Source organism: Macaca nemestrina, chromosome 2, assembly GCF_043159975.1.
Source record: "Macaca nemestrina isolate mMacNem1 chromosome 2, mMacNem.hap1, whole genome shotgun sequence".
In the NCBI taxonomy this organism is placed as follows: Eukaryota; Metazoa; Chordata; class Mammalia; order Primates; family Cercopithecidae; genus Macaca; species Macaca nemestrina.
Window position 1 is genome coordinate 164,305,175 of NC_092126.1, and position 26,309 is coordinate 164,331,483.

At 39.2% G+C, this 26,309-nt stretch overlaps 1 protein-coding gene across 4 annotated transcripts in view; it reads left to right on the top strand.

Annotated features, from left to right (window-relative positions):
• Nucleotides 1-5,057: 5,057 nt before the first annotated feature.
• The window catches only part of LOC105470343 (transmembrane protein 39A), a 34,983-nt gene continuing 13,731 nt past the window's right edge, over nucleotides 5,058-26,309 (top strand). The window contains exons 1-5 of one of the 4 annotated variants that reach the window (XR_011620333.1): nucleotides 5,058-5,354; nucleotides 6,540-6,726; nucleotides 13,098-13,320; nucleotides 19,212-19,295; nucleotides 25,142-25,296. Coding sequence is in view for 3 of the 4 variants with exons in the window: in XM_011722205.3 (XP_011720507.1) it covers nucleotides 6,614-6,726; nucleotides 13,098-13,320; nucleotides 19,212-19,295; nucleotides 25,142-25,296 (575 nt within the window). In the remaining variant the exon portion in view is untranslated. The remainder of the gene's footprint in view (nucleotides 5,355-6,539; nucleotides 6,727-13,097; nucleotides 13,321-19,211; nucleotides 19,296-25,141; nucleotides 25,297-26,309) is intronic. The other 3 variants (XM_011722205.3, XM_071092375.1, XM_071092377.1) reach the window with 3 other exon arrangements.

The window sequence follows — 26,309 nt, forward strand, 5'->3', positions numbered from 1 at the left end:
AATGGAGGCACTTGTCCTAGGTGCCACATAATTAAACTCAACTTTAAAAGGGGCCAATTTTCCAACAAATAGGAGAAGGGGCCCATATACCTGTGCTGGCATGATAAAGAAGCCCCCTCTGATGTAACTCTTTAAGGAAAGTAACTTCAAAATGACCAATCTGCTTTTTGTTCCTTATTTCTGCTTTCTTCAGCCCTCTTCTGCCTATAAGCCCAACCCCTTCTGCTCAGCTCATTGAAACACTTTTCTGTTTCATAGCTGAGATGCTGCCTGATTCATGAATCACTAATAAAAGCCAATTAGATTTATTTATTTATTTACTTACTTATTTATATTTATTTTTGAGACAGAGTACAGTCTTGCTCTGTTGCCCAGGCTGGAGTGCAGTGGCACAATCTTGGCTCACTGCAACGTCTGCCTCCCGGGTTCAAGTGATTCTCCTGTCTCAGTCTCCTGAGTAGCTGGGATGACAGGAGTGGTCACCACGCCTGGCTAATTTTTGTATTTTTAGTAGAGACAGGGTTTCACCATGTTGGCCAGGTTGGTCTTGAACTCCTGACCTCGGGTGATCTGCCCGCCTTGGCCTCCCAAATTGCTGGGGTTACAGGCATGAGCCACCATGCCCGGCCAAGAACTTTAAACTAAATTTGGTGAAATTTTGTTTCTTGACAGTGGGCAACATGATACTGGACAATATAGGTATATAGTATAGTACAGGTATATATCTTTATATAGGTATATATAGGTCAGCGTAGATATATTTAGTGATCATAGAACTACAAATACTTATTTTCTTTTTTTTTTTTTTGAGACAGAGTCTCACTCTGTCACCCAGGCTGGAGTGCAGTAGCATGATCTCGGCTCACTGCAACCTCCACCTCCTGGGTTCAAGCAATTCTCCTGCCTCAGCCTCTTGAGTAGCTGGGATTACAGGCGAGCGCCACCATGCCTGGGTAATTTTTGTATTTTTAGTAGAGATGGGGTTTCACCATGTTGGCCAGGCTGGTCTCGAACGCCTGACCTTGTGATTCACCCGCCTCGGCCTCCCAAAGTGCTGGGATTACAGGCTTGAGTCACTGCGCCCAGCCTTTTTTTTTTTTTTTTTTTTTTTGAGATAGAGTTTTGCTCTTGTTGCACAGGCTGGAGTGCAATTACTCAATATTGGCTCACCGCAACCTCCGCCTCCTGGGTTCAAGCAATTCTCCTGTCTCAGCCTCCTGAGTAGCTGGGATTACAGGCATGCGCCACCACACCCAGCTAATTTTGTATTTTTAGTAGAGATGGGGTTTCTCCATATTGGTCAGGCTGGTCTCAAACTCCAGACCTCAGGTGATCTGCCTGTCTCGGCCTCCCAAAGTGCTGGGATTACAGGCGTGAGTCACCGCACCCAACCATATTTATCTATTTTCTAAAATGTACATGGTTATATCCCTAAGCTTTGTGGAAATATGGAAATACAGAGAAGTACAAGATCAAATCTGTGCTCCCACGTGTTTAGAACTAGTAGGGAAGACAAATATGCTTCCTTAGAGATAGTTTACAATTTAAGACAATAGTTAAGTGCCACTGGTTTCAGTGGAGGAAAAGATCAATATGAACTGGAAATCTGGAGAAAGGGGTAGGAGGGGTGTATTTTGTACGGAAGAAAAGGATATGTTGCAGTTAAGGAATATTGTTCTGGACTCACTAAAAATATGGGAGCCATAATATGCAGAAGGTGGGGATCAAATTTAGCTTGACAGTAGTGGAGGCTTTAGGATGCACGTTAAGGAATGGTGGAAGAGAAAATAATGTTGATTACCTAGGAATGGGCCGTATCAGTCACATATTACACCCATATGGGCATTTGGTCTATATTCCACCAGGGCAGAACCACCCAGTTTTTGTATGAGTGAGGCTCACTTTGGGTGAATAGAGAGGAAGAAAAAATGTATCCCCCAAACTACAGCATATTTCTTCTGGAATCCAAATGAAACTTTAGTCAATTTTTTTTCTACTTCCAGGAAGGTGTGCAGTACAGTCATGTGTTGTTTAACAATGGGAATATGTTTTGAGAAATGTGTCAGGCAATTTTGTTGTTGTGTGAACATCATAGAGTATACTTACACAAACCTACCTAGTATAGCCTACTGCATACTGAGGATATTTGGTATAGCCTATTGCTCCTAGGCTACAAACCTATTCAGCATGTTAGTGTACTGAATATTACAGGCAATTGTAACACAATGGTAAGTATTGGTGTATCTAAATGTAGAAAAGGTACAGTAAATGAGTAAAAATGATACACCTGTATAAGGCACTTACCATGAATGGAGCTTGCAGGACTGAAAGTTGCTCTGAATGAGTCAATGAGTGGTGAGTAAATGTGAACACCTAGGACATTACGCTACTATAGATTCTATAAACACTATAGTTAGACCATACTAAACTTATAAACATATTTTTCTTTATTCAGTAATAAATTAGCTTACCGTAACTTTTTACTGTACAAACTTTTTTATTTTTTTCAACTTTTTGACTTTGTAATAACACTTAGCTTAAAACGCAAGCACATTGTGCAGCCGTACAAAAATATTTTCTTTTTCTTTTTTTTCTTTTTCTTTTTTTTTTTTTTTTGAGACAGTCTCACACTGTTGCCCAGGCTACAGTGTAGTGGCGTGATCTCAGCTGACTGCAACCTCTGCCTCCCAGGTTCAAGCAATTCTCATGCCTCAGCCTCCTGAGTAGCTGGGATTACAGGTGTTCACCATAACACCTGGCTAATTTTTGTATTTTTAGTAGAAACAGGGTTTCGCCATGTTGGCCAGGCTGCTGTTAAACTCCTGGCCTCCCAAAGTGCTGGGATTATAGACATGAGCCACTGCACCCGAGCTATTTTCTTTCTTTCTATCTTTATTCTACAAGCTTTTTTTTTCTATTTCTAAAATGTTTTATTTTCTTTTTTACTTTTTAAACTATTTTGTTGAAAACTAATATGCAAACACACACGTGTGTGTTTGGGTCAGGCCTACGCAGGGTCAGGATCATCAATATCACTATCTTTCACCTCCACATCTTGTCCCTCTGGAAGATCTTCAGGGGCAGTAACACAGATGGAGCTGCCATCTCCTATGATAAAAATGCCTTCTTCTGGAATACCTTCTGAAAGACCTGTCCAAGGTTGTTTTACAGTTAAATTTCATTTTTTTAAAATAAGTAGAAGGAGTACAATCTAAAATAACAATAAACGTATAGTATAGTAAATACATAAACCAGTAACAAAGTAATTTATTATCATTATTTAGTATGCTATATTGTACATAATTGCCTGTGCTATACTTTTATACAACTGGTAGTGCAGGTTTGTGTACACTAGGATGCACTGCACTACAACATAAAGACAGCTACATCATTAGGCAATAAGAATTTTTCAGTTCTATTATACTCTCATGGGCTCACCATCATTTACGTGGTCTTTCATTGATTGAAACATCATTATGTGACACATGACTGTACTTAAAAACGAAAAAAAAAAAAAAACCACAACGGTTGTATGAGTACTGAAAGTACAGTTTCTACTGAACGAGTGTTGGTTTTGAACCATCATAAAGTCGAAAAATTGTGAGTCAAACCATCCTAAGTTGGAGATTTGTGTGTATTCCTAAGTGACAGCTCTGTGATACTTTAGGACATTCGGAATATTTGGGAATATTAGTAAATTTACTGGTTTCGATATCAGTCATTCTGGCTCTAAATTCTGGTTCTGGCACTTACTAGCCAGGCTATTTTTTTTTTCTATTCTTCTTCTGATTATTATTTTTGAGACAGGGTCTCTCTCTGTTGCCCAGGCTGGAGTGCAGTGGCACAATCTCAACTCACTGCAAACTTGACCTCCAGGGCTCAAGTGGTCCTCCCATCTCAGCCTCCCAAGTAGGTGGGACTACAGGCATGAGCCACCATGACCGACTGATTTTTTAACTTTTTTTGTAATGACAAGGTCCCACTATATTGCTCAGGGTGGTCTCCAACTCTTGGGCTCAAGTGATCCTCCTGCCTTGGCCTCCCGGTGTTGGAATTGCAGTCATGAGTCATCCTGCCTGGCCAGGAAGGCTATTTTCAACAACTTCAGTTTCCTCTGTAAAATAGGAACCATAGTAGAAACTATCAAAATGTTGTGAGATTTAAATGAAATGTGTAAAGCTACTAATCCAGTGCCTGACACAACAAAATTCTTAATAAAGGTTAATCATGCAGTCAATACAAACAACTTTCTATTAAGGAGCTTAAAATCGCTGGAGTGAGAGATTACACAAATGCTCCTTTTGACACTTTTACTCTTCTTCTAATACCAAACTATAGGCAATTCCTGAACTCAACATGACATTGCTCACAGATCTTTACCTTTTCATCTGCCACTTCTCCAGGAGGACTGCCATTCTCCCACAAAGCCCCTATGCCTTTGAGGAGTCTTGGCTGAAACCCCAAGCTCTTTGCAAAGCTTTTCTTGGTATTGACACCACCACCATCCAACAGAATTCATTGGTGTTGCATGCTATCTCTGGACCTTGGACATACTTTTAATATTGCATTTATTGTAACAAATGGTAATTACTGTATTTTCTTGGTGTCTCCTCTCTTCTACTAGACTCTGAGACTTTGTAACCACAGCATCTGTCTAGTTCTTAGCAAACAATAAGCACAGGGTTGGATGCTGACGCATGACTTCATGACTTAGGCTCCCTCACTTAGCAATGACGTGACCCTAGGCGACACCTCCTAATCTATACTCATCTGTAAAATGGGGGTGATAACTTCTACATGGTTATTACATGGAGTCCAAGAGACAACAAGAAGGATCAGTAGCACAGTGCCCGCACCTCGTAGCCGCTAGCTGACTGAGGCCAAGGGAGGAAATGCGTTGGCCAATACTGGCCGGAAGGGGCGGGACCGCGAGTCAAGAGGAGCAGGCGAGCCCCACTGCGCAGGTGCAAATGGGAGGGGTTAGCGTGCCGGCTGGTTCCGGGGGCCCACTCGCGGCTGGGGCGGACCGCGGTCGCGTAGCTGACGTCATCGCTGTGCGCTGCCACGTCTGCTCAGCTCCGCGGTAATGGAGGCTGGGGATGGGTCCTGAAGGTACCAGGCTCTGGCTCTAGCTTTAGCTCTGGCACTGGAACTGCCTCGGAGTCTGGGTCTGAGTCTTGCAGCCCGAAGCCTGGACACCTTTTCTTGATTCTCTAGGCGGGGGCTGTCTGCGTGCAAGCAGCTGGTTTGCAGCGTTTCAACGCGGGGAGGGAGTTCCCTTACCTGGGGTCCAGTCTGTAAAGTTGTCGCCGCTTTCTAGGGATCCCGCCCCACCGGCTGGGACTTTTCCATGCGTGAGTATTACTGAGCTGCCGTAAGGTCCTGCTGTCCTGGACCTGCCTCGGCCCTCTTGGATATGCGGCGGAGACTGCTTTGTCCACTTCTCTGCCCACTTCTCTGCGGACTTCTCTTTGGGACCAGTCTGTTGAAGTTTGTGGTCTCCTGCAGTCCACCCCACCCCACCCACCCCATACTCTCACCTCTTCCGTCCCAGGTTTTTCCCTGCACTTTTCTTTCCCTTTGCTCGTTAATGGAGCAAGGACCAGCAGCCCCTGCATCCAGCGGTTTGAATGCTTTGTTTCACTTGGGATTAGTTTACAGCCGAAGGCTGTTAGGAATAGGGAGCACTTGAAAACAAGGGTTTTTCCAGTGTCATCCTTGGGGTTTTAGGTATTGTTTAGGAAACATTGGTATCCGTATTGGCAGAATCATATTTGCCGTAGAATGATGAAAATAACTTTTTTTTTTTTTTGTCTCCAGTGAGGATCTTTATCTTTTACTTGCCTCTTAATCTTGCAGTTTCAGTAATTTCTATATGATTTTACACCAGCTTTTCTGGAGCGGACATCCACTTAAAGAGTTATTTTCAATATTTTAACCCTAACATATAGAGATACCACTTGAACAGTTTTACTTTTAAACAGTTAAGAGAACTACTGGTACCGTTTCATTCCACTTCCTCAGTCCTGACAACCTCTACAGAACAGGGGACACTTTTTTTCCCCCCACAGTGAAGAAACACACTCAGAAGTTAATTTATTCGGATAAGGTCAGATAATATGTGACCATCTGAACACTCACAACCCATATCCCTTGATAACAAAACCTAACGTTTTATAAAATGCCGATTCTTCTATATTTCAAGGAATTTAATTGTGAAACATTGAGCAGGAAATGTATAAGGTGTGATGTTTCTTGTAAACTTCTGTCTGATTATAGTATCTTACATATGATACAAATCAATTGACGAAAGACACAAATCATGACTTGCCTAAAGCTTAACAGAGCTTAGATCAGAACTTAGGGTTTGACCCATTAGAGTCTGAATGGTCCTTTAATTCGAATAATGTAGGTAGTAGACACTGGGAACATTCGTTTGAAAATCTTTTGTAAGGCCTGCTCACTCAGTTTTTCTCGTTGTTTTGTTGCCTACTTTAAAAATAGTCTACTGATATTTATATGTTTTTGTTATCGTTCAGAGTTGAAACTGGTTGACAACCATTAACCTGGGTTGCAACTACAGGTGGCACTGGAAGCATACTGGTTCCTGGACATGCCCGGTGGAAGGAGGGGCCCTAGTCGGCAACAGCTAAGCCGTTCAGCTTTACCTTCTTTGCAGACTTTGGTTGGTGGGGGCTGTGGCAATGGCACAGGCTTGAGAAACAGGTAAAGAAAAAATAAGGCTATATTTAATTTGTAATGTCCTATCATCAGTAAGACGAACATAAAAGTCATCTTGTCATTCAGATATTTGCTTATTGAGATTAATTCTTGACACTGAGGTAGAAATCCTGCCTTTGAAGACAAAATTCAGAATTTCAAAATACTTTGGAGGTAAAAAGATGTGATATGGGGCCTACAAAGTGAAAGCAGTCCCATTCTTTCTTTTGGCTGATCATCTAAATTCTAGTTATCCCCTTTTTATCTATTAGAAGAAGGGAGAAGTGAATGAAAATACAAGGCAAGTGTGATGGTTTATCTACTTATAAGCATTCTTTTTTTAGAGGGCAAATTAAAACTCCCAGCTGAAATTATAAGTCAGATTCCATCAAGGGTTTTAAATTGTCAAAAAATTGTTTGGTCTTAATAAACGTTAGCTGTTTATTAGCTGGGGTAGCTCATGCCATCAGGAGGTTTGATAATGTAGCAGTGCAAAGAGATGCTTTTACCTAATAAAGTATTTGCTCAAGATAATTTCTGCCAGCTAATTTCTCCTTCCTCCCTGAAAAAAGTTTTTCTCTTGCCTTGATTTTAATTTTCAGAGCTAGCAATCAGTACTACTGTGTTTTCAGGCCTATCTGATGGCATTAATGCACTTTTGTTTTCTAGGCCTGACCTTTGCCCTTTTTTTTCCTGACTTTCCAATCCCTCTTCCAATCTTTAAAATTAGTTCTGATCTCATCATTTCAGTCGAGCTCTCCCTGAAATTCCAGTTTGAAGGGATTTTTCCAGTCTCCGATTCTCATACTAATTTTTAATCCAAGTTTTGTTTATGTATGTATATAGAACTAGTTTATGCTAGAGTATTTTTTACTCTGCTGTTCGTTGGATTTCCTTATTTTAAAAATGGTGATACTGTTTGCATCATAGCAGAATGTTGAAATAAATGAAGTAGTAAATTGCAGTAACTTTAAAAAACTTTACTGAATTTTACAAATTTTCTACATATATTAAGTATTATTTTATATGTTTAAAAATAAGAAAGAATATGCGAAAATGCTTTTGAAGAAAAGTACTATCTAATATAGGTATTGAGATAAAAGTTGTTTGCTATTTGAGGTACATACCTTAATTTTATTAATATATACTATCAACTTATTGATTCAGTACTTTCAAGTTGTGATAGAAAATCCTAGCTGTCCCTAACTAGGATTCTAGCTAGCTAAAAAATTCTAATTTTGCCTCTGTATTAACTCTAGCAGTTCTTTGTACATTCTCTTTGACTTTGGCTTTGAGGATTCCTCTAGATAATTATGTTCTCAGTTAAAAATGTTCTCAAACTGTCCCATGAAATTGCTCTTCAGTGTCTCAGGTGTTGCTGTAGGAGGGCTTAGAAGGGAAAATGGATCAGGCAGGCCTAATAGTCTAGGCTTGAGGTTTCCTAGTCTTCTCTTAATTAGACTGACTTATTTTCCTATGTGTTTTAAATATTAAGATACTATGTAAAATATTATGGGGAAAGGAAAATAAAGTGTTCTGCTATTAAAAAGAACTGAAAGCCAATGAAAATGTCATTTGTAGATGCTTCTGCTTGCACTTGGAGTCTGCAGATGATTTACTGGGAAGAAGTAGGAACATTTGGAAAATACCTGTGCTCTTGACTGGGTTTGGTATTCTTTTCTCTGCCTTCACTGTAGCTCTTCTATCCTGGTATTAGAGGTTCCAACCGTGGTTGCTTTAATCTGCCTTTCTCTTCTCCTTTAACATATGTTTATTTAGCAATTAACTTGTGGGGAGGGAGAGAGTGGGTAGAAGAAAGTATTTTCAACATTTTAAAATGAAAGAAATAATTGTTTATGGTTTGAAAAGTTACCAAGATTATTATTATTGAGTGATTATTTTGTGACATGTTTACCTAGAGAAATTGGGAAAAAGAAAGCTTTATATTTGTTTCTTGGTAGGAAGCAAGCAGCTGGAATAATTTGTTATAAAAGACCTGGGGAGGAGGTATAAAAGCATGAAAGAACCAGCAGATAGCTTATAATATAGTTTTAGGAAGGATATATAGAAAGAAGGAGTGTCCAGATGAGGAGAACTCACTTCTGGAGTGTCTGTAGAGTATTGGAGGGAAATAGATAATTGCTTAAGTATTATATACTTTTGGATGATACATTTGATTCTGCAAGACCGACATAGGTCAACTGGAGAGGAGCTAGATTGGTAACACAGTCAAGATTGAAATTGTAGTTCCTTGTCCTGCTTTCCACCTTTAGGGAGCAGGGATTTGTTCTTGCAACAGTGTGTTGTAGAGTATTATCCTTTTAAAAAGGGAAGATATATTGTATATTTCTGGATTTCTTAGAGAGCTCCTGATTGAGGGAGAATCTTATTTGAGAAGAACTGTTTTTTCCTTTGCTTATATATACTTTGTTAATAATATCACCTGAACATGTCCAAATGACCACTGCTTTCCCTATCTCTTCTATTCCTCTTTAGGCCTTTGAATCTTTCTTCCTTCATCCATTTGCTTCCCTAAATTGTGCTGCTTGCTCGCTCCATAACAGTCTCAGGCCTGCTGTGTTAACCCTTTCCCACACACAAACTTTATATGCAAGGACAAAACACAGGTGTTTAGCATAAACCACATTGTTTATATAAACAGTTTAGGCACAGTGAGCCATTCTTGTTATTTAGGGAAAGTTTATCTCACTGTAGGGAACTGTTTACTAGTCATGGTTCCCAGATGTAAGCCTTGTAAGCAGGCCTTCCTAAGAGTAGCTATGCTGAACACCTGCTTTCCTTTTGGAAGTCTAGAATTTTGGTACTGCGAGGAAGAAGGTGCCCATGTGGCCAGCCCCCAATAAAAACCCTGGACATCAAGTCTCTAATGAGCTTTCCTGGTTGAATAGCACTTCACATGTGTTGTCACAACTCATTGCTAGAGAATTTATATGGGTTCTGAACAGATTCTTAAATCTGTTTATATAGATATATAAATGTATTTTGTATGTATATGTATATATATATGTGTGTGTGTATATATATGTGTATGTATATATATATATATATGTATTTTTGTTTTGTTTTGTTTTTGAGATGGAGTTTTGCTCTTGTTGCCCAGGCTGGAGTGCAATGGTGCTATCTTGGCTCACTGCAACCTCCGCCTCCTGGGTTCAAGCAATTCTGCCTCAGCCTCCCGAGTAGCTGGGATTACAGACATGAGCCACCATACCCTACTAATTTTGATCCACCCGCTTCGGCCTCCCGAAGTGCTGGGATTACAGGTGTGAGCCACTGCGCCCAGTCCTATTTTTAATATTCTATTGGAGGAATAACACTTAAATTTGTTCCTAAATAATACCTCTGTGACTGATTTTCTGAGATATATTGACTAAATCTGTTTATTTTAGTTTTAAAAATGATCATATCTCTTCTCAAGTTTTCAACTTTATAGATCAGATAGAGAAGACATAATCTCATAGATTCTTTTTTATTTATATAGGAGTATTTTTTTTCCACTGATGCTCCAGATCTCTAGATCTCGTTTATTTTATTTATTTATTTTTATTTCTTTATTTTTGAGACAGAGTCTTGTTCTGTCACCAGGCTGGAGTGCAGTGGCACAATCTCGGCTCATTGCCATGTCTGCCTCCTTGGTTCAGGCAATTCTCGTGCCTTAGCCTCCCGAGTAGCTAGGATTACAGGCACATGCCACCACACCCAGCTAATTTTGTATTTTTAGTAGAGACAGGGTTTCACCATGTTGGCCAGGCTGGTCTCAAACTCCTGACCTCGTGATCCGCCTGCCTCAGCCTCCCAAAGTGCTGGGATTACAGGCATGAGCCACTGCACCCAGCCAGATCTCGTTTTATGTGACTTTGGTCTCTCTGTTTTCTGGTTTGACGTTTAATAGTCAAGGTTGTATAGAGTATGACAAGTGTAGGTCTTTTCTACTTCGTTTTGAATATCTTTTTTGAGGCCTAGCATTTTATTGACTTTGTTAATGGTAAAAACACGTTTGTCTGCTTCACTTGGGAAAAATTCTGTAAGAACCTTTTAACCGTTAAGTCATAACAAGTAATTTAGCATGTGTTCCCCCTTAGCGTATTTTTGACTGAAGGGAAATAAGAATTTTTAGTTTGTCTGGAGTAGAGGCTTGTAACCTTGTAACTTCTCATCAGAGTTTTTAATTTCATAAATCAACTGGAGTGAGGGAGTAGATTGGCTTCTTGTTGTAATCCTCTTCATGCAAGTCTACCAACTTGTAAACTTCAGAGGCTGCCTTTCGTGTTGTGTTTTGTGGAATGGTGCCTTCTGGAGTTTTTACAGTGCTGTGGCCCACCTCAAAGACTGGTTTGTGATTGAGCAGGTATGGTTCTGAGACCTACTGGTGGTTCACAATGTATTACTTGGTAGGCTTGTTCTATTGGAGTATACTCTGGGAATGAGAAGAAGAAACTTATAATTTTTTCCATACCCTCCTCCACCAGTTCCTGTTCTTCCCTTCTAGGTCTTCTGAGTTTCTGCCATAGTATTCTTAACTGTTCAGAATGAGCAGAGTTCATATTCCCATGAGTCACTTAAAGTACTGTAAGTGCTACATACCAATTTCTATATTTGGAAATTTTAGAGTAGAATGGTAACGCTAGTTTTGTTCCTTCTCTCAAATCTTCTTTGGAAGTATCTAAGCTAAGCTTCTTTTCTTTGGTCTGTAAATAACAGTAGACCCTTAGATCTCTGTAAGTATTCCCAGGCATATAAACAAAGGAAACTTTTCTCCTACTTCCGTCTTATACCTTTAGATAGCCTGGTTATTTCTAATCTGTAAAAGAGCATGGAAGAAAGAACAATAAGAAGATAGGGATTAAAATATCTGCATCTTTTTGTGTTTTAAGGGATATCTCTTTTTCATAACTATATTGGTCTACTGCCTTCTCAACCTAAAGATACATATTTGCAGTGAATTAAGAAGAGTATAGTCTCTGTTCTTAAGATTATGATCTGGTAGACAACACATAGATGTATACAAAAAATTATGTAACAATGTGAAAAGTATAGTAATAAAGGTATAGTTAAGTATTATGGTGGCACAGAGGAGAGATGAATCAGTTTTGATGGAGTAGAATAAGCTTCACAGAGAATGTGTTTGAGTGGCTTAAAAATCTTGAAGAAGGAGTAAAAAAAGTTTTGAAGGATTTTGTCAGTAAATATGTATGTGAGAAGTTAAGGAAGGTGATTATGGAAGGTGATTAGTACATTTAAAGGGAATAACATACGCAAAAGAAGAGCATATATGTTCCAGAAAGCAAATAGCATAAGTATCATATAGGGTACATGTGAAGGAGTGATGAGGTGAAACTAGTCTGTTAAGCTGAGGGACCTCATAGGGCTACTAAAAATTTTTGTCTATTACCCCACTATTAGTAGAGAGCCATTAAATGTTTTTAGGTAAGAGTAACACTATTAAGAGTTTTACCTTAGAAAGATCCCTGAAAACAGGTTGGAGAGTTTGGTGAAAGTGGAATTGAGTATAGGAGGATTACTGCAATAGTTTAGGTGAAAATAGTAAATGCTTGAACTAAAGCAAATGAGATTAAAGAGGAAGGTACAGTTTGGACAAAGTTTTATAAAGTGGAATCTAGGAGATTTAGAGAGTGATTGGACATTGAGAGGCAGAAGAAAAGTTTTTTTTTGTTTTTGTTGGTTTTTTTTGTTTTTTTTTGAGACGGAGTCTCGCTCTGTCACCCAGAATGGAGTGCAGTGGTGCGTTCTCAGCTCACTGCAACCTCCGCCTTCCAGGTTCAAGCAATTCTCCTGCCTCAGCCTCCCAAGTAGCTGTAATTACAGGTGTCCACCACCGTGCATGGCTAATTTTTGTATTTTTAGTAGAGACAAGGTTTCGCCATGTTGGTCAGGCTGGTCTTGAACTCGTGACCTCAGGTGTTCCGCCCGCCTCGGCCTCTGAAAGTTCTGGGATTACAGGCGTGAGCCACCGTGCCCGGCCAAGAGAAGTTTTAATATGACTCCCAGGTTTCTGATGTGGGTAACTAACTTGAGTGGGCCATGAACTAAGGTCAGGACTATAAGAGGGAAGAACACAGAGATGTCCAGTAAAGATTTGAATAATGTGTCTGTAATTTAGCAGTGAGCTCTATGATGAGAAATTACAGTCTTCATCATGTAGGAAATAATGGAGGCCATAGCTGCATCTTAGATCACTGACAATGTGTGAAGGGAGAAGGTAAGAGGATCCCAGGAAGGAGTCTTGCAGGGAAAGCCAACAGTGAAGGGATAGATGGAGGAGACAGCAGGAGCCCTTTATGTTCTGTGACAGTGGAGGTTATGACCATTGAGTTAACCATAGTTTTCTCTTTCAGGAATGGTAGTGCTATTGGCCTTCCAGTCCCACCTATCACAGCCTTAATCACCCCAGGTCCTGTTCGTCATTGCCAAATTCCTGACTTGCCTGTGGATGGGAGCCTACTCTTTGAATTCCTTTTTTTCATCTACCTGTTGGTTGCTCTTTTCATTCAGTACATCAACATTTATAAAACAGTGTGGTGGTATCCTTACAATCATCCTGCTTCTTGTACATCACTGGTAAGTCTTACTCAGCCTTTAAGTTCTTTATGTTAGTTACCCAAGAAACTACCTGGAAAGCTTTCTGTAGAAATTGTTTTTCTTAGTAATTTTTCTTTCAATAAAATATTTTTTTCTAGACCACAGATTACTTTCAGAAATAAAATTTCATAAGATTGTTAAAATATAAGTACTATCAGGGGAAGTAAAAATGTAAATGAAAATGCAGAAAACATTTAAATAATTTATTATAATATCACAGAAAGGTTTTGGTATTTAGTTTTCTCTGCACCATTTTAAATTTGTAAGTATAAGGTGTCAGTGTTACTACATTCTAACAACTCTACCCTTTTAATGGCTGAATTAGGATAATGGTAGCTTCTGTAACAAATAAACTCTGAGGCAGTTGTCCTGGTTGCCGGGAGTTCTTCCATGTGATCAATCAGGGGACCCAAGCTGATGGAGATTCTATTGTCTTCCACCATGTGACCTCTAAGGTGGTTGTGACCCATCCCTGTCAGCCAGAAGGGGAAAGAGCTTAGGGCAATATAAAGGAGAGTTTCTTATGGGCCAGGCTTGTATCATTTCCACACATGTCCACTCCTAACTACAAGAGAAGCTAAATATAGTCCTTTAGCTGGGTACATAGTGAACTTAAATAAAATTGGGTTCTGTCACACAAGTGAAGTTGAGAAATTGGCTGTCTTTGGTGAGGTACATAAAAATATATTGTAGATTTCTTCTGTTCTCTTTCCATTTATTAAGAGTACCATGATAGGCCAGGCGCGGTGGCTCACACCTGTAATCCCAGCACTTTGGTAGGCCGAGGCAGGCAGATCACGAGGTCAGGAGATCAAGACCTGGCTAACACGGTGCAACCCCGTCTCCACTAAAAATACAAAAAATTAACCGGGCATGGTGGCGGGTGCCTATAGTCCCAGCTACTCGGGAGGCTGAGGCAGGAGAATGGCGTGAACCTGGGAGGCGGAGCTTGCAGTGAGCCGAGACCGAGCCATTGCACTCCAGCCTGGGCAACAAAGCGAGACTCCGTCTCAAAAAAAAAAAAATACCGTGATAGTCTTGATGCAGAGAAGGTTCACCATAGATGGATATATAAAAAAATATTGGTAAGGCCTGGGCATGGTGGCTCATGCCTATAATCCCAGCACTTTGGGAGGCGAAGGCGGGAGGATTGCTTGAGCCTAGGAATTTGAGACCAGCCTAGGCGACATAGTGAGACTTTGTCTCTACAAAAAATAAACAAAATTAGCTGGGCTTGGTAGTGCACACTTGTGGTCCTGGCTTCTGGGGAAGCTGAAGTGAGAGGATTGCCTGAGCCTGGGAGATAGAGACTGCAGTAAGCTACGATTGTGGCCACCATACTCCAGCTTGGGTGACAGAATAAGACCCTGTCTCAAAAAAAAAAAAAGAAAAAAGAAAAAAAAATGAAATTTAAAAATGTAAGTATGTGTATTGTTAAGGCTAGTCAGATGACTTGACGGATAGGTTGTTGGCAATGGCAGATTTGAATGGGTGATAGAGAGATGCTCTAGGCAAAAGAAGACTATTGTCTTCTTATATATGTGTTTGGGACTAATAAAGATTAGAAAGCCTTCCTAGCCTGGTGAACATAGAAAGGAAATGTGGGCCAAAATCCTTAAGATAGTATGGAAAGAGAATAAAAATTTTTGTTCTAAATATTTGTATCATTTGGTTGTTCCTGGTATTAACTATTAAGAATTTTCTTGCTGTATTGACCTTCTGTTTACTTAATATCATGTGATAAGAATGTCAGTTTCTGTATTGGAAAATTGCAATGATTTAGTGCCAATTTTTTTTTAATAGTCTTTCTTTCTTACCCGGATTATGAGCTTATTGAGTGTAGGAACTGTACTTCGTTCATCCTTTTTGGCCATGGTGTTTTAAAGAGAAGAAGTTGGATTAGATATTCTTTAAGGCCTTTTCCAGGTATATAGTTATATAAATAAATACTCACTGTCTTAACAGTGTCAGTAACAAACACAGATTAAAATATTTAGTAGATTCTTCTTTTTTTTTTTTTTTTTTTGAGATGGAGTCTTGCGCTCTGTCGCCCAGGTTGGAGTGCAGTGGTGCAGTCTCAGCTCACTGCAAGCTCCGCCTCCCAGGTTTATACCATTCTCCTGCCTCAGCCTGCCGAGTAGCTGAGACTACAGGCGCCTGCCCTCATGCCCGGCTACCTTTTTTTTTTTTTGTATTTTTAATAGAGACGGGGTTTCACAGTGTTAGCCAAGATGGTCTCAATCTCCTGACCTCGTGATCCACCCGCCTTATCCTCCCAAAGTGCTGGGATTACAGGTGTGAGCCACTGTGCCTGGCCAATATTTAGTAAATTCTTTACAAGTATTATCTCATTTACTCTTTATAAAAATGAGTAGGTACCATTATATGACTCCCATTTTATAAATGAATGTAAGACCTATAAACTGGTTCAAAAATCACATAGTGGCATAGTGAGTGCCCAAGTCCAGACCAATCTACTGTGCTTTACTTCTTGTTTTAGTCCTATATTTATTCCGTAAGTTCTTCTTGGGTAGTTCATTATAAAATTTCTATTTGGTTTGACATTCCCCTGGAAACTTCTCATGTGTTGAATTTTCAGTGTCATCAAAGAGTTCTTTGCCCAGTCTAACATATCTGACTATAGCTCTTTAGAAAGTTACCTACAAATACTGCCTTGAAACAGAGGGAGCCAGTGTTCTTGTCATAATCAGGAACCTGCTGCTACAGCTGCTGACTCCAGAGTTAATGCTTCCTTTGCTTTGACCCTTACCACCAAAAATGGATGCCTTTTGCTAGCTACCTTTTCCCCTAACTTCACTCACTTCTGAATTCAAGTTTTATATGATGCCTGTGGTTGACAGAACCGAAATCATATCTAGAGTCTGAGTGCAAGAAAGTTTGGAAATGTCATTTTTAGCTTTCCAGCCTCTGCAATAGAGGAACGCACACTTAACGGAGGTTGTAGAGTAGATTGGCTCACTTATCTGATGCACATAATCTTTGCTAACACAAAGCTTAAAATTGGGTTGTGAAGCCAAGAGTAACATGTGAAATAGCAAATATGAGTTTAGCCTGTGAATCTCAAAGGAGCCTGTATCAGTGAGTTGTTCAAAGATAGAATGGACTGCTGGAGATCAAGTTATTTCCCATCACTGAAGGTATTGAAGCGTGGAAGGTGCTTACCTGACCAGGAGGCTCTAGCAAGGACTTCTGTCCCAAATATGTGGTCTGTCTTTTAAGTTTTGTTCTATTATGAGTGTCTGGGTCAGACACTCATAATAAATTTGTCAGATTTATATATTAGGTTTTTATTTTTCCATTCCAAGATCTTAATATCAAAAAGAAAATGTGGACACCTGAATATGTGAAGTATTCTAGCTGTCAACCAATTAACTGAATGAGTCTTAACCCTAAGAAACATAAAAGCTAGAAGTAGTAAATTATTCAGAATAGGAATAGAGGGCTCTGATTAATCAAATATTCTGGGTTACAAAGAGTTAATCATAACCACATTACTATGTTCATTGATTTGGTTATAACATGATTTGCTTAACAAAAAGATGTATTAGGCACTTAAATATTTTGATTTTTTTTTTTGAGACGGAGTTTCACTCTGTCACCAGGCTGGAGTGCAGTGGTACGACTTCTGCTCACTGCAACCTCCGACTCCCTGGTTCAGCAATTCTCCTGCCTCAGCCTCCCAAGTAGCTACGATTACAGGCATGCGCCACCATGCCCAGCTAATTTTTGTATTTTTAGTAGAGGCAGGGTTTCACAATGTTGGCCAGGATGGTCTTGATCTCCTGACCTCATGATCCGCCCGCCTTGGCCTCCCAGATTGCTGGAATTACAGGCGTGAGTCACTGCACCTGGCCAATGTTTTGATTTTTAAAAATGTCTTAGATGGACTGGTGATGCATTAATAAGACCCAGACATTAGCCAGGGGTTGAGTGAATCTGCGTGCATTATTTTGGAGGAATAGGGTGAGTAGGGAGAAGTCCCAAAAATAGGAGGGGATAAATACTGTTAGAATCCATAATACTTAGAGAGGGAGAAAAGGAAATGATCTAAGGAGTGGCAAACCACTCTGTTGACATTCTGGCTGTTCTGTCTCTAAAATGTATACTCAATTTGGCCACTTCATTCCATCTCCATTGCTACTCACCCTGTTCAGTCTGTGATCATTTTTCACTTGAATTAAAAGCAAGAGCTTCTTAACTATCTTGCCCCACTATAATAATTATCTTACTCCAGCCTTCTTGCTGCCTTTTAGACACACTGGGCATATATTTTCCTGTCTTAGGGCTTTTGTGATTGCTTTTTCTTCTGTCTGGGGCCCTTTGTTCCCAGAGCTTGAAATGCCGGGTGCCTTTTTGTCATTCAGCTCTCAGCCCAAATGCCATCCTCTCAGGGATAGCCTCCCTAACCACCCATTTAAATGGGCTCTGCACCTCCTTCTTAGTCATTATTTGTTCCTGTTATATTTCTTACAAGCGGTTTTAACTATTTAAAATGCTTTTGTTGGGAGCTTGTTTATTGTCGTTACTTGCCCTGCTTCTCCAAACAAATTTATTGAAGATATGGGTTTAGCTGCCATAACAGGGTGACTAAAACAAAATAGAAACTTATTTCCCTATTTAATAAAAGTTTAGGTGGATGATATAACATCAGCATGGCGACTCTTTGTATATATTGCTCTTCCATCCCCAATATACTTCTTCCAAACCATGGTCCATGGTAGTTACTCCAACTCCAGTTATCATACCTGACCAGCAGGAAGGAGAAAGAAAAGAGAAAAGGGGACAGCTCCTTTTAGAAGAGTATGGCTTAGAAGTTGTGCCTATTACTTTTTCACTCATCCCTTGGCTAAAAGTAGTTTTTGCAAGGGAGGCTGGAAAATAAACCTTTAGTTGGCTAGGAGTCAGTGCCTAGTTAAATTTTATGGTGATGCAGAAGGAATGAATAGTAATCTCTGCCATTTCCTTTCCCTCTAGCACCACAGTGGAAAGTAAGACAGGAGAGCAGGAACCTTGGCTGTCATCTTCCACGCTGTATCTTTAGTGTGAAGGAGAGTACCTGGCACATTGTGGATGCTATGTATAGATTTATTAAATTAAGTAATTGAGAAATTTAACATTTCATTCTGGAAGGAATTGTGGAAACCTATAGACCTTTTGATAATCAAAATGAAAATACATCCTGATTTTGGTGGTTCCTGGGATATTGTTGCTAAAGACTTTTCATTTGCTTATTACCACAGTTATATATACAGATCTAGACCTAGAAGGAACTGTAGACAGCATCTAGGTAAATGCTATTATTTTATAGAAGAGACCAAATGTAAGGCCTACTTCTAAATCAAACTAGAGAGAAACACTAAATGAGTATAATTGATGTACCATCTACTAGAGAGTTTAGTAGACGCCCAATTAGATTAACGTAAGCTTGCATAAGAGACCAACAACAGAAACTTCTGAAGACTGTGAATCCCAACTGATCTATTAACTTTAAGACATTATAAATATAATATTTTATATAAATTATTCTTGCCATAATTCTGCAGGTTATAACTTGTTAACTCAAAGCTGCAATCTTTACCTTTTAGTACAGTAATACTTTTGAAAAGGGAGAAGAATACATTCCAGGTAGTTTAAAATAGTGTTTAAAAACTTAAAGCAATTTGTTGTGAAAGGAGAAGTAGAAGGTACATAGTCTGTTCAAGATCTCTCATATTCCCATAATCTGTAAGGGTGTGGTGATCTAAGGAAGATCTTTTCAGGGATAAACCTCTATTCTTGTAGTAGTGCCAGCTGAATACACATCATATTTCTTTCTGATGTAGTTATTTAGTTATTTATTTCTGTTGTAGAATTTTCATCTCATTGATTATCATCTGGCAGCATTCATCACAGTGATGCTTGCGAGGAGGCTTGTATGGGCTCTCATCTCAGAGGTAACAGTTCATTCACTATATTCTATCACATGTAGCTAGAGTTACTTACTAGAATGGGTGCAGGTTGAAAATGTGACCAGTCCCAATTTAATAAAACAGTAAATTGCTTTACTCCCATGTGAGTTCTGCCAGTACTTTAAAAAAGGTTTCCCTGCAATGTAATTTTTTAAAATTCAAGTGTCAAAAACTGTTAGAAAATTCATTTGTAGGGTCGGAGCTTGTGTTCTGTTTCTGAGTTTTTCAGTACAATTTAAAAAATTTAAATAGTTTCAGTAAAAATAGGATGAATGTCAGGTAACTATTAATATGAAGTATTATCTGTACACATACAGTTGTACCTAAAACATTCAGTTCCAGATAATATTCACTTGATACTGTTGATATATACCATTTGAGAAGATTGTTAGCAAGAAACATTTATTTGAGTTTCTTAGAATTTTTAAAAAGCAGTGACTTATCAGAATTTGTATAGGATTAATCTGAAGATTAGAATCTAAGTTTAGTGAGCAGAATGACAAAGAATAAGAATATTAAATGATCCTTTTTAAAATTAAAAGTTGTTGGCCGGGCGCGGTGGCTCAAGCCTGTAATCCCAGCACTTTGGGAGGCCGAGACGGGCGGATCACGAGGTCAGGAGATCGAGATCATCCTGGCTAAAACGGTGAAACCCCGTCTCTACTAAAAAAAAAAAAAAATACAAAAAACTAGCTGGGCAAGGTGGCGGGTGCCTGTAGTCCCAGCTACTCGGGAGGCTGAGGCAGGAGAATGGCGTAAACCCGGGAGGCGGAGCTTGCAGTGAGCTGAGATCCGGCCACTGCACTCCAGCCTGGGCGACAGAGACTCTGTCTCAAAAAAAAAAAAAAAAAAAAAAAAAAATTAAAAGTTGTTGACAGAGCTAGCCATTGGTATCATTTTTCTTTTCTTTTCTTTTGAGATGGAGTTTCGCTCTTACTGCCAAGGCAGGAGTGCAGTGGCACAATCTCGGCTCACCACAACCTCTGTTTCCTGGGTACAAGCGATTCTCCTGCCTCAGCCTCCCAAGTAGCTGGGATTACAGGCATGCACCAGCACGCCTGGCTAATTTTGTATTTTTAGTGGAGATGGAGTTTCTCCATGTTGGTCAGGCTGGTCTCGAACTTCCGACCTCAGGTGATCCACCTGCCTCAGCCTCCCAAAGTGCTGGGATTATAGGCATGAGCCACCGCGCCTAGCCTCATTTTTCATATATTTGTAAATCCCAATGAGGCAGGAAAATGTGCTTTCTTAAAATATTGTTATCTTGTGCCCTGTGATTACAAAAACAAAAAATGTTAATTTAGCTGAAGTGGCTAATGATTTTAATCTTGGAATTTATAATTCAGTGTGAAATTTTAAATGAATAGTTACTATAATCACAAATAATTGAGAGTCAACTTGTTTTTCCCAAAACATATGTGGAAAGTCTGTGTGTGTAAGCTCTGATTTTCAGGAGCCCTATTTCTGGAAGCAGAGTAATTGGAAATACTAAGCCAAGATCTGAAAACCATTTGAAGTTAACCAAAAAGCACGGGTAGTAGGATTGCTTGTTTTTCACAGTAGGAACGTCTGTTTATAATCTTTTCTTTCAGAGTTTTTATTTAGAGGATGAAAATAGAAACTCACTTTTTAGTATATTGAGAAAGCGTGTTCTTTCTTTAGAGGATCTCAATGGAATTTTATGTTTTCATTTGTTAAAATAGGAAATGATTCTGTTTCATCCCTTCAGTTACTTGGAAATGGCTGCTTGTACCTGTCCAGTTAGTATGCCCAGTTCGTGTGTAACCCTTCAAAACTGGGGTTTCTACCTTGTTGCTGCAAAGATTATAACTTGAATGGCCTAAAAGTAGTATAGCAGCTTTTGCATAGCCTTACTTGGAATAGGCTTGCAATTTTTTTTTTTTTTTTTTTTTTTTTTGAGATGGAGACTCGCTCTGTCACCCAGGTTGAAGTGGGAGCGCAGTGGCGCCATCTCAGCTTATGCAACCTCTGCTTCCCAGGCTCAGGTGGTTCTCCTGCCTCAGTCTCCCTCCTGAGTAGCTGGGATTACAGGCACCCACCACCATACCCAGCTAATTTTTGTGTTTTCAGTAGAGACAGGGTTTCACTATGTTGGCCAGGCTGGTCTCGAACTTCTGGTCTGAAATGATCCACCCACCTTGGCCTCCCAAAGTGCTGGTATTACAGGCGTGAGCCACCACGCCTGGCCAAGGCTTGCAGTTTTTAATGGGAACAGAATACTTAAGCTAAATTTAAACATAGTTTTATCAAAGTTTTAATTCTGTAACTTAATTTTCATCAGGAAGGAAATGTTTAAATAATTTTGGTACATCTACATAATGGAATAGCATACAGCCATTGAAAACATAAAGATGTGTTTATGTATTGACCTCCAGGGTGTTAAGTGAAAAAAGCAAGGTGCAGAACAGTGTTTAAAATGAGACAGGAGTGGCCAGGCATGGTGGCTTACGCCCCCGTAATCCCAGCACTTTGGGAGGCCGAGGCGGGCGGATCACGAGGTCAGGAGATCGAGACCATCCTGGCTAACACGGTTAAACTAAAAATACAAAAAATTAGCCGTGTGTGGTGGCGGGCGCCTGTAGTCCCAGCTACTCAAGAGGCTGAGGCAGGAGAATGGCATAAACCCGGGAGGCGCAGCTTGAAGTGAGCCGAGATCGTGCCACTGCACTCCAGCCTGGGCAACAGAGCAAGACTCCATCTCAAAAAAAAAAATAATAAATTAGGAGGAGGGAACAAAATATATTTGCTTATATATGAATAAATTGTTTCCAGAAGGACACACAAACTAATAACAGTTGCACAGTTGGTGGCTAGGAGACAGGATCAGCAGGTGGGAAGCTTTTCACTACAAGCACTGTTACATGTTTTGTGTTTTGAGTGATGTGAATGTATTACCTATTCAAAAATTTAAAATAAGAGCTGTATAGTGATTTTCTTCCTAAAGTATCTAAATTAGATGGATAAAACCTATCATAAATCATCTTTCCTTCCTTCCAGTAAAATATGTTTTCCTCCTTTGTTTGCATATATCACAGAAAGGGTCCCTACCCTGAGAAAGATCAATAATATTAAAGGAGAGGCTACTGGTAATTAATTCATAAACGGAAATGCTATTCAGAGAGGACTACCTCTCCATGTAGGTAGAGTCTGTTTATTCACCTCCAGGCCAGCTCTGCCTGTTCACCTCCAGGCTAACTCTACTTACGTACTTGCTTCACAAGATTAGAAATAAATTTAGCTGTTCTTTTACCAACCTGAAGCAACTTTCTTTTTAAAAATTGTTTTTCTAAATAGGAAAGTAGTATATTTTATTGAAAAAAATTTGGAAAACACTAAAATATAAAGCAGGACATTTAAAAATTGCTCACAGTCTCATTATTGAAGACCACTTTTTTTGCGGGATGGAGGGCAGACGGAGTTTTGCTCTTGTTGCCCAGGCTGTAAATGGCATGATCTTGACTCACTGCAACCTCTGCTTCCTGGGTTCAAGTGATTCTCCTGCCTCAGCCTCCCAAGTAGCTGAGATTACAGGCGCCCACCACCATGCCCAGATAATTTTTGTATTTTTAATAGAGACCGGGTTTCACCATGTTGGCCCAGCTGGTCTCAAATTCCTGACCTCAGGTGATCCACCTGCCTCTGCCTCCCAAAGTGCTGGGTTTACAGGTGTGAGCCACCTCACCTGGCCAAAGACTGCATTTTGCTGTATTTTTCTCCTGATCTTCGTATGCATATGAAGATTTTATATTTACATTTATTTTAATATATTTGAGAATTATTTGTATACAGTTTCATATCCTGTACTTTAAAATTAACATAATGTTACGAATATTTTTCTGCCCTTCACCTAGCGAACTCTTGCTTATCCTTTAGGTCTCAGCTTAAATATCATTTACTAACACAAGCTATCTCTAGAATAGGATCTCCTGTTGTTTACTTTCCATAGCAGCCTACTCTTCCTATAGCACTCATTACAATTATAAAAATGATTAGATATAAGTTTAATACTTGTTTTTCTTGGTTAGTCAGCTTCATCAACACAGGGGTTTTGTTTGTCTTGGTTACCACTGTGCCTCTAGGACCCGGTAAAGGGTCTGTCACATATAGCACAGTGATTAGCAGCTTGGGCTCTGGAATAAGGCAAAATTAATCAACAAATCCAAGCTCTGTGCTCTGGTGACATTGGGCAGAAGCAGTGTTTTTTATTTCTAACCCTCAACTTTTGAAAAGGAGGTAATGGAGTAACTCCAATAGCTTAAGTAACTTTACTAAGCTTTGATTTGTGAGGTAAATTGGCATGAAGGTATGTATCAGGGGAGTTATGTGAAGCTATGTGCCAGGCTATGGCTGAGAACAGCTTGAGCCATAGTTTGAGGCTTAAGCCGTTCATTATGGCATTTATTTAACTGCTTTTTTGCATTTTAAAGTAACTATATATTACATATATATGCTCTCTCTCTATATATGGTATTCAGTGTACAGTATATTGCATATATGTTATAGGTACTCCATAATATGATCTGTAAACTAAGAAACGGATATGTAGGAGGAAACTGAAAAGCTCCTATCCCCTACCATGTACTGTTGACTCTAGATATTTTTTTTCTCCTTTCTGGTTTCCAACACTGCTCTCTTAGAGGTTATGGGGATCCTCCATTTTCCCCTACATTTTGCTCATTCTCTTCTCCCTAGTTAATTTGGAAAGAAAATGGCATTGCAGAGTAAGTTATGACAAGTACTTACTATAGTTAGTTGGTTTTAAAGATTTGCAATTGAAGAAGCATATTTGAATAGCTGTGATAAAAAGAATTGGAAGTGATTATGCATTATTTCCATGTTTGCAAAAGTTAAAAAAGAAACTTATTTATATAGGGATCTGTCAGAGAAGATTAGATTATTTTTTGAAACTTCACTCATTTATTAAACATTAATTCACCAAGCAGATTAGAGGTGAGGATTCAAAGAAAAATAAAAATATCGTTACTGCTGTTGAGGCCCTTCTAGTTTAGTGGGAAGTAAGACAGATAAATTAGTGGCTCTCCATGTTTATATACATAAAAAATCAGGCTGGGCACAGTCGCTTACGCCTGTAATCCCAGCACTTTGGGAGGTGGATGGATCATAAGGTCAGGAGTTCAAGCCAATCCTGGTCAACATGGTAAAACCCTGTCTCTACTAAAAATACAAAAATTAGCTGGACATGGTGGTGCATGCCTGTAATCCCAGCTACTCAAGAGGCTGAGGTAGGAGAATCGCTTAAACCCGGGAGGCGGAGGTTGCAGTGAGCCAAGATTGAGCCACCGCACTCCAGCCTGGGCTACAGCAACAGAGCGAGACTTCGTCACAAAAAAAAAAAAATTAAAAAATAAATAAATAAATACATAAATAAATCACTGGTTAAGTTGTTAAAATATAGGTTGCTTGACTTTATTCCTTATCCCTGGAGAGGGAAGTTGTTAGGAGTTTACATGTCCAATTAGTAGCCCAGGTCATTCTGATGGAACAAAATAAACGATTCGTGGAACATACTTTGAGAAGCTTCAATGTAAACAAATTAGATGATATAATAAGACCTTAAAAGAGGTTTGTAGATGGCACTATCGGGTGAAAGAAGGAAACAGCTGTGTCTGGAGAAGTCTGAATTTTCAGTTATTATGAAGATAAGGTGGGATGGAGCAGTTTTTCTTTTATTTCATTTTTTAAAGACACATTTTAGCTTCCACTGAACCTATTAAGTTCTTACTTGAATCACACTACTTTTGAAGAAGATCATTTATAAAATGTTCCTTTTGGTTCTTCCAAACTTTCAGGCTACTAAGGCAGGTGCAGCATCAATGATTCACTACATGGTTCTGATATCAGCTCGCTTGGTACTACTCACTTTGTGTGGATGGGTACTTTGTTGGACCCTCGTCAATCTCTTTCGAAGCCATTCAGTCCTCAATCTCCTTTTCCTTGGCTACCCGTGAGTACTCCAGTTTTACCATTCATTAGTAAATCTTAAGAAATACTTTGGTCATGTAAACGATACTATAAAAGAGTGAAAAATGAAATTCTTCAAATATAAATGAAGCATTTGGAAAATTGGGAAATCCATGAGCATGGTGAACATACAATTTGTTTTCTAAACTGCAGTGCAGTTGGGACAACAGGCATAAACCAGGACTACTCCTGGGGAACCTGAAATGTAGGGCTGTCTTGTCAGTGGAGAATATTTTAATTATCTCTCTTCATCAAGTAAAGGCCCCTCTTGCTGTCTATATTTGGGCAAACGGTAGTTAATTTTAGATGAATGCAGTGGTTCGAAAACCAGTCTTACTCTTAGTTGGTCATATTACTTTGATCTTCTGGTTCCTGTAACAAAATAACAATCAGTAGTCTTCCGTTATCCATGGTTTTGATTTCTGAAGTTTCAGTTACCTGCGATCAACCAAGGTCCAGAAACATTAAGTAGAAATTTCCAGAAATATATGACAAATTATGTTTTAAATAATTTTAAATAATAATTTTATTTAAATAAATAATTATTTAAATAATTATTTAAAATTATGTTTTAAATAATTTGTCATATATTTATGTTTTAAATAATTTGTCACTATTTATGTTTTAAATAGTGTGCTGTTCTGAGTAGTATGGTGAAATCTCTCGCCATCCCACTTTGTCCCACCAGGATGTGAATCATCTCTTTGTCCACCATGTCCATGCTGTGCATGCTACCTGCCAATTAGTTGCTTAGTAGCGGACTTGGTTATTAGATGGACTGGCATGGTGTCACAGGACTTGTGTTCACGTGACCTTTATTTTACTTAATATGGCTCCAAAGTGTAGTTATGCTCACAATTAGGGATGCCAAAGGAAAGCTGTAAAGTGCTTCCTTTTAAGTGAAAAGGGAAAGTTCTTGACTTAATAAGGAAAGACGAAAAATCATGCTGAGGTTGCTAAGATTTACTGTAAGAATGAATCTTCTATCCATGAAAT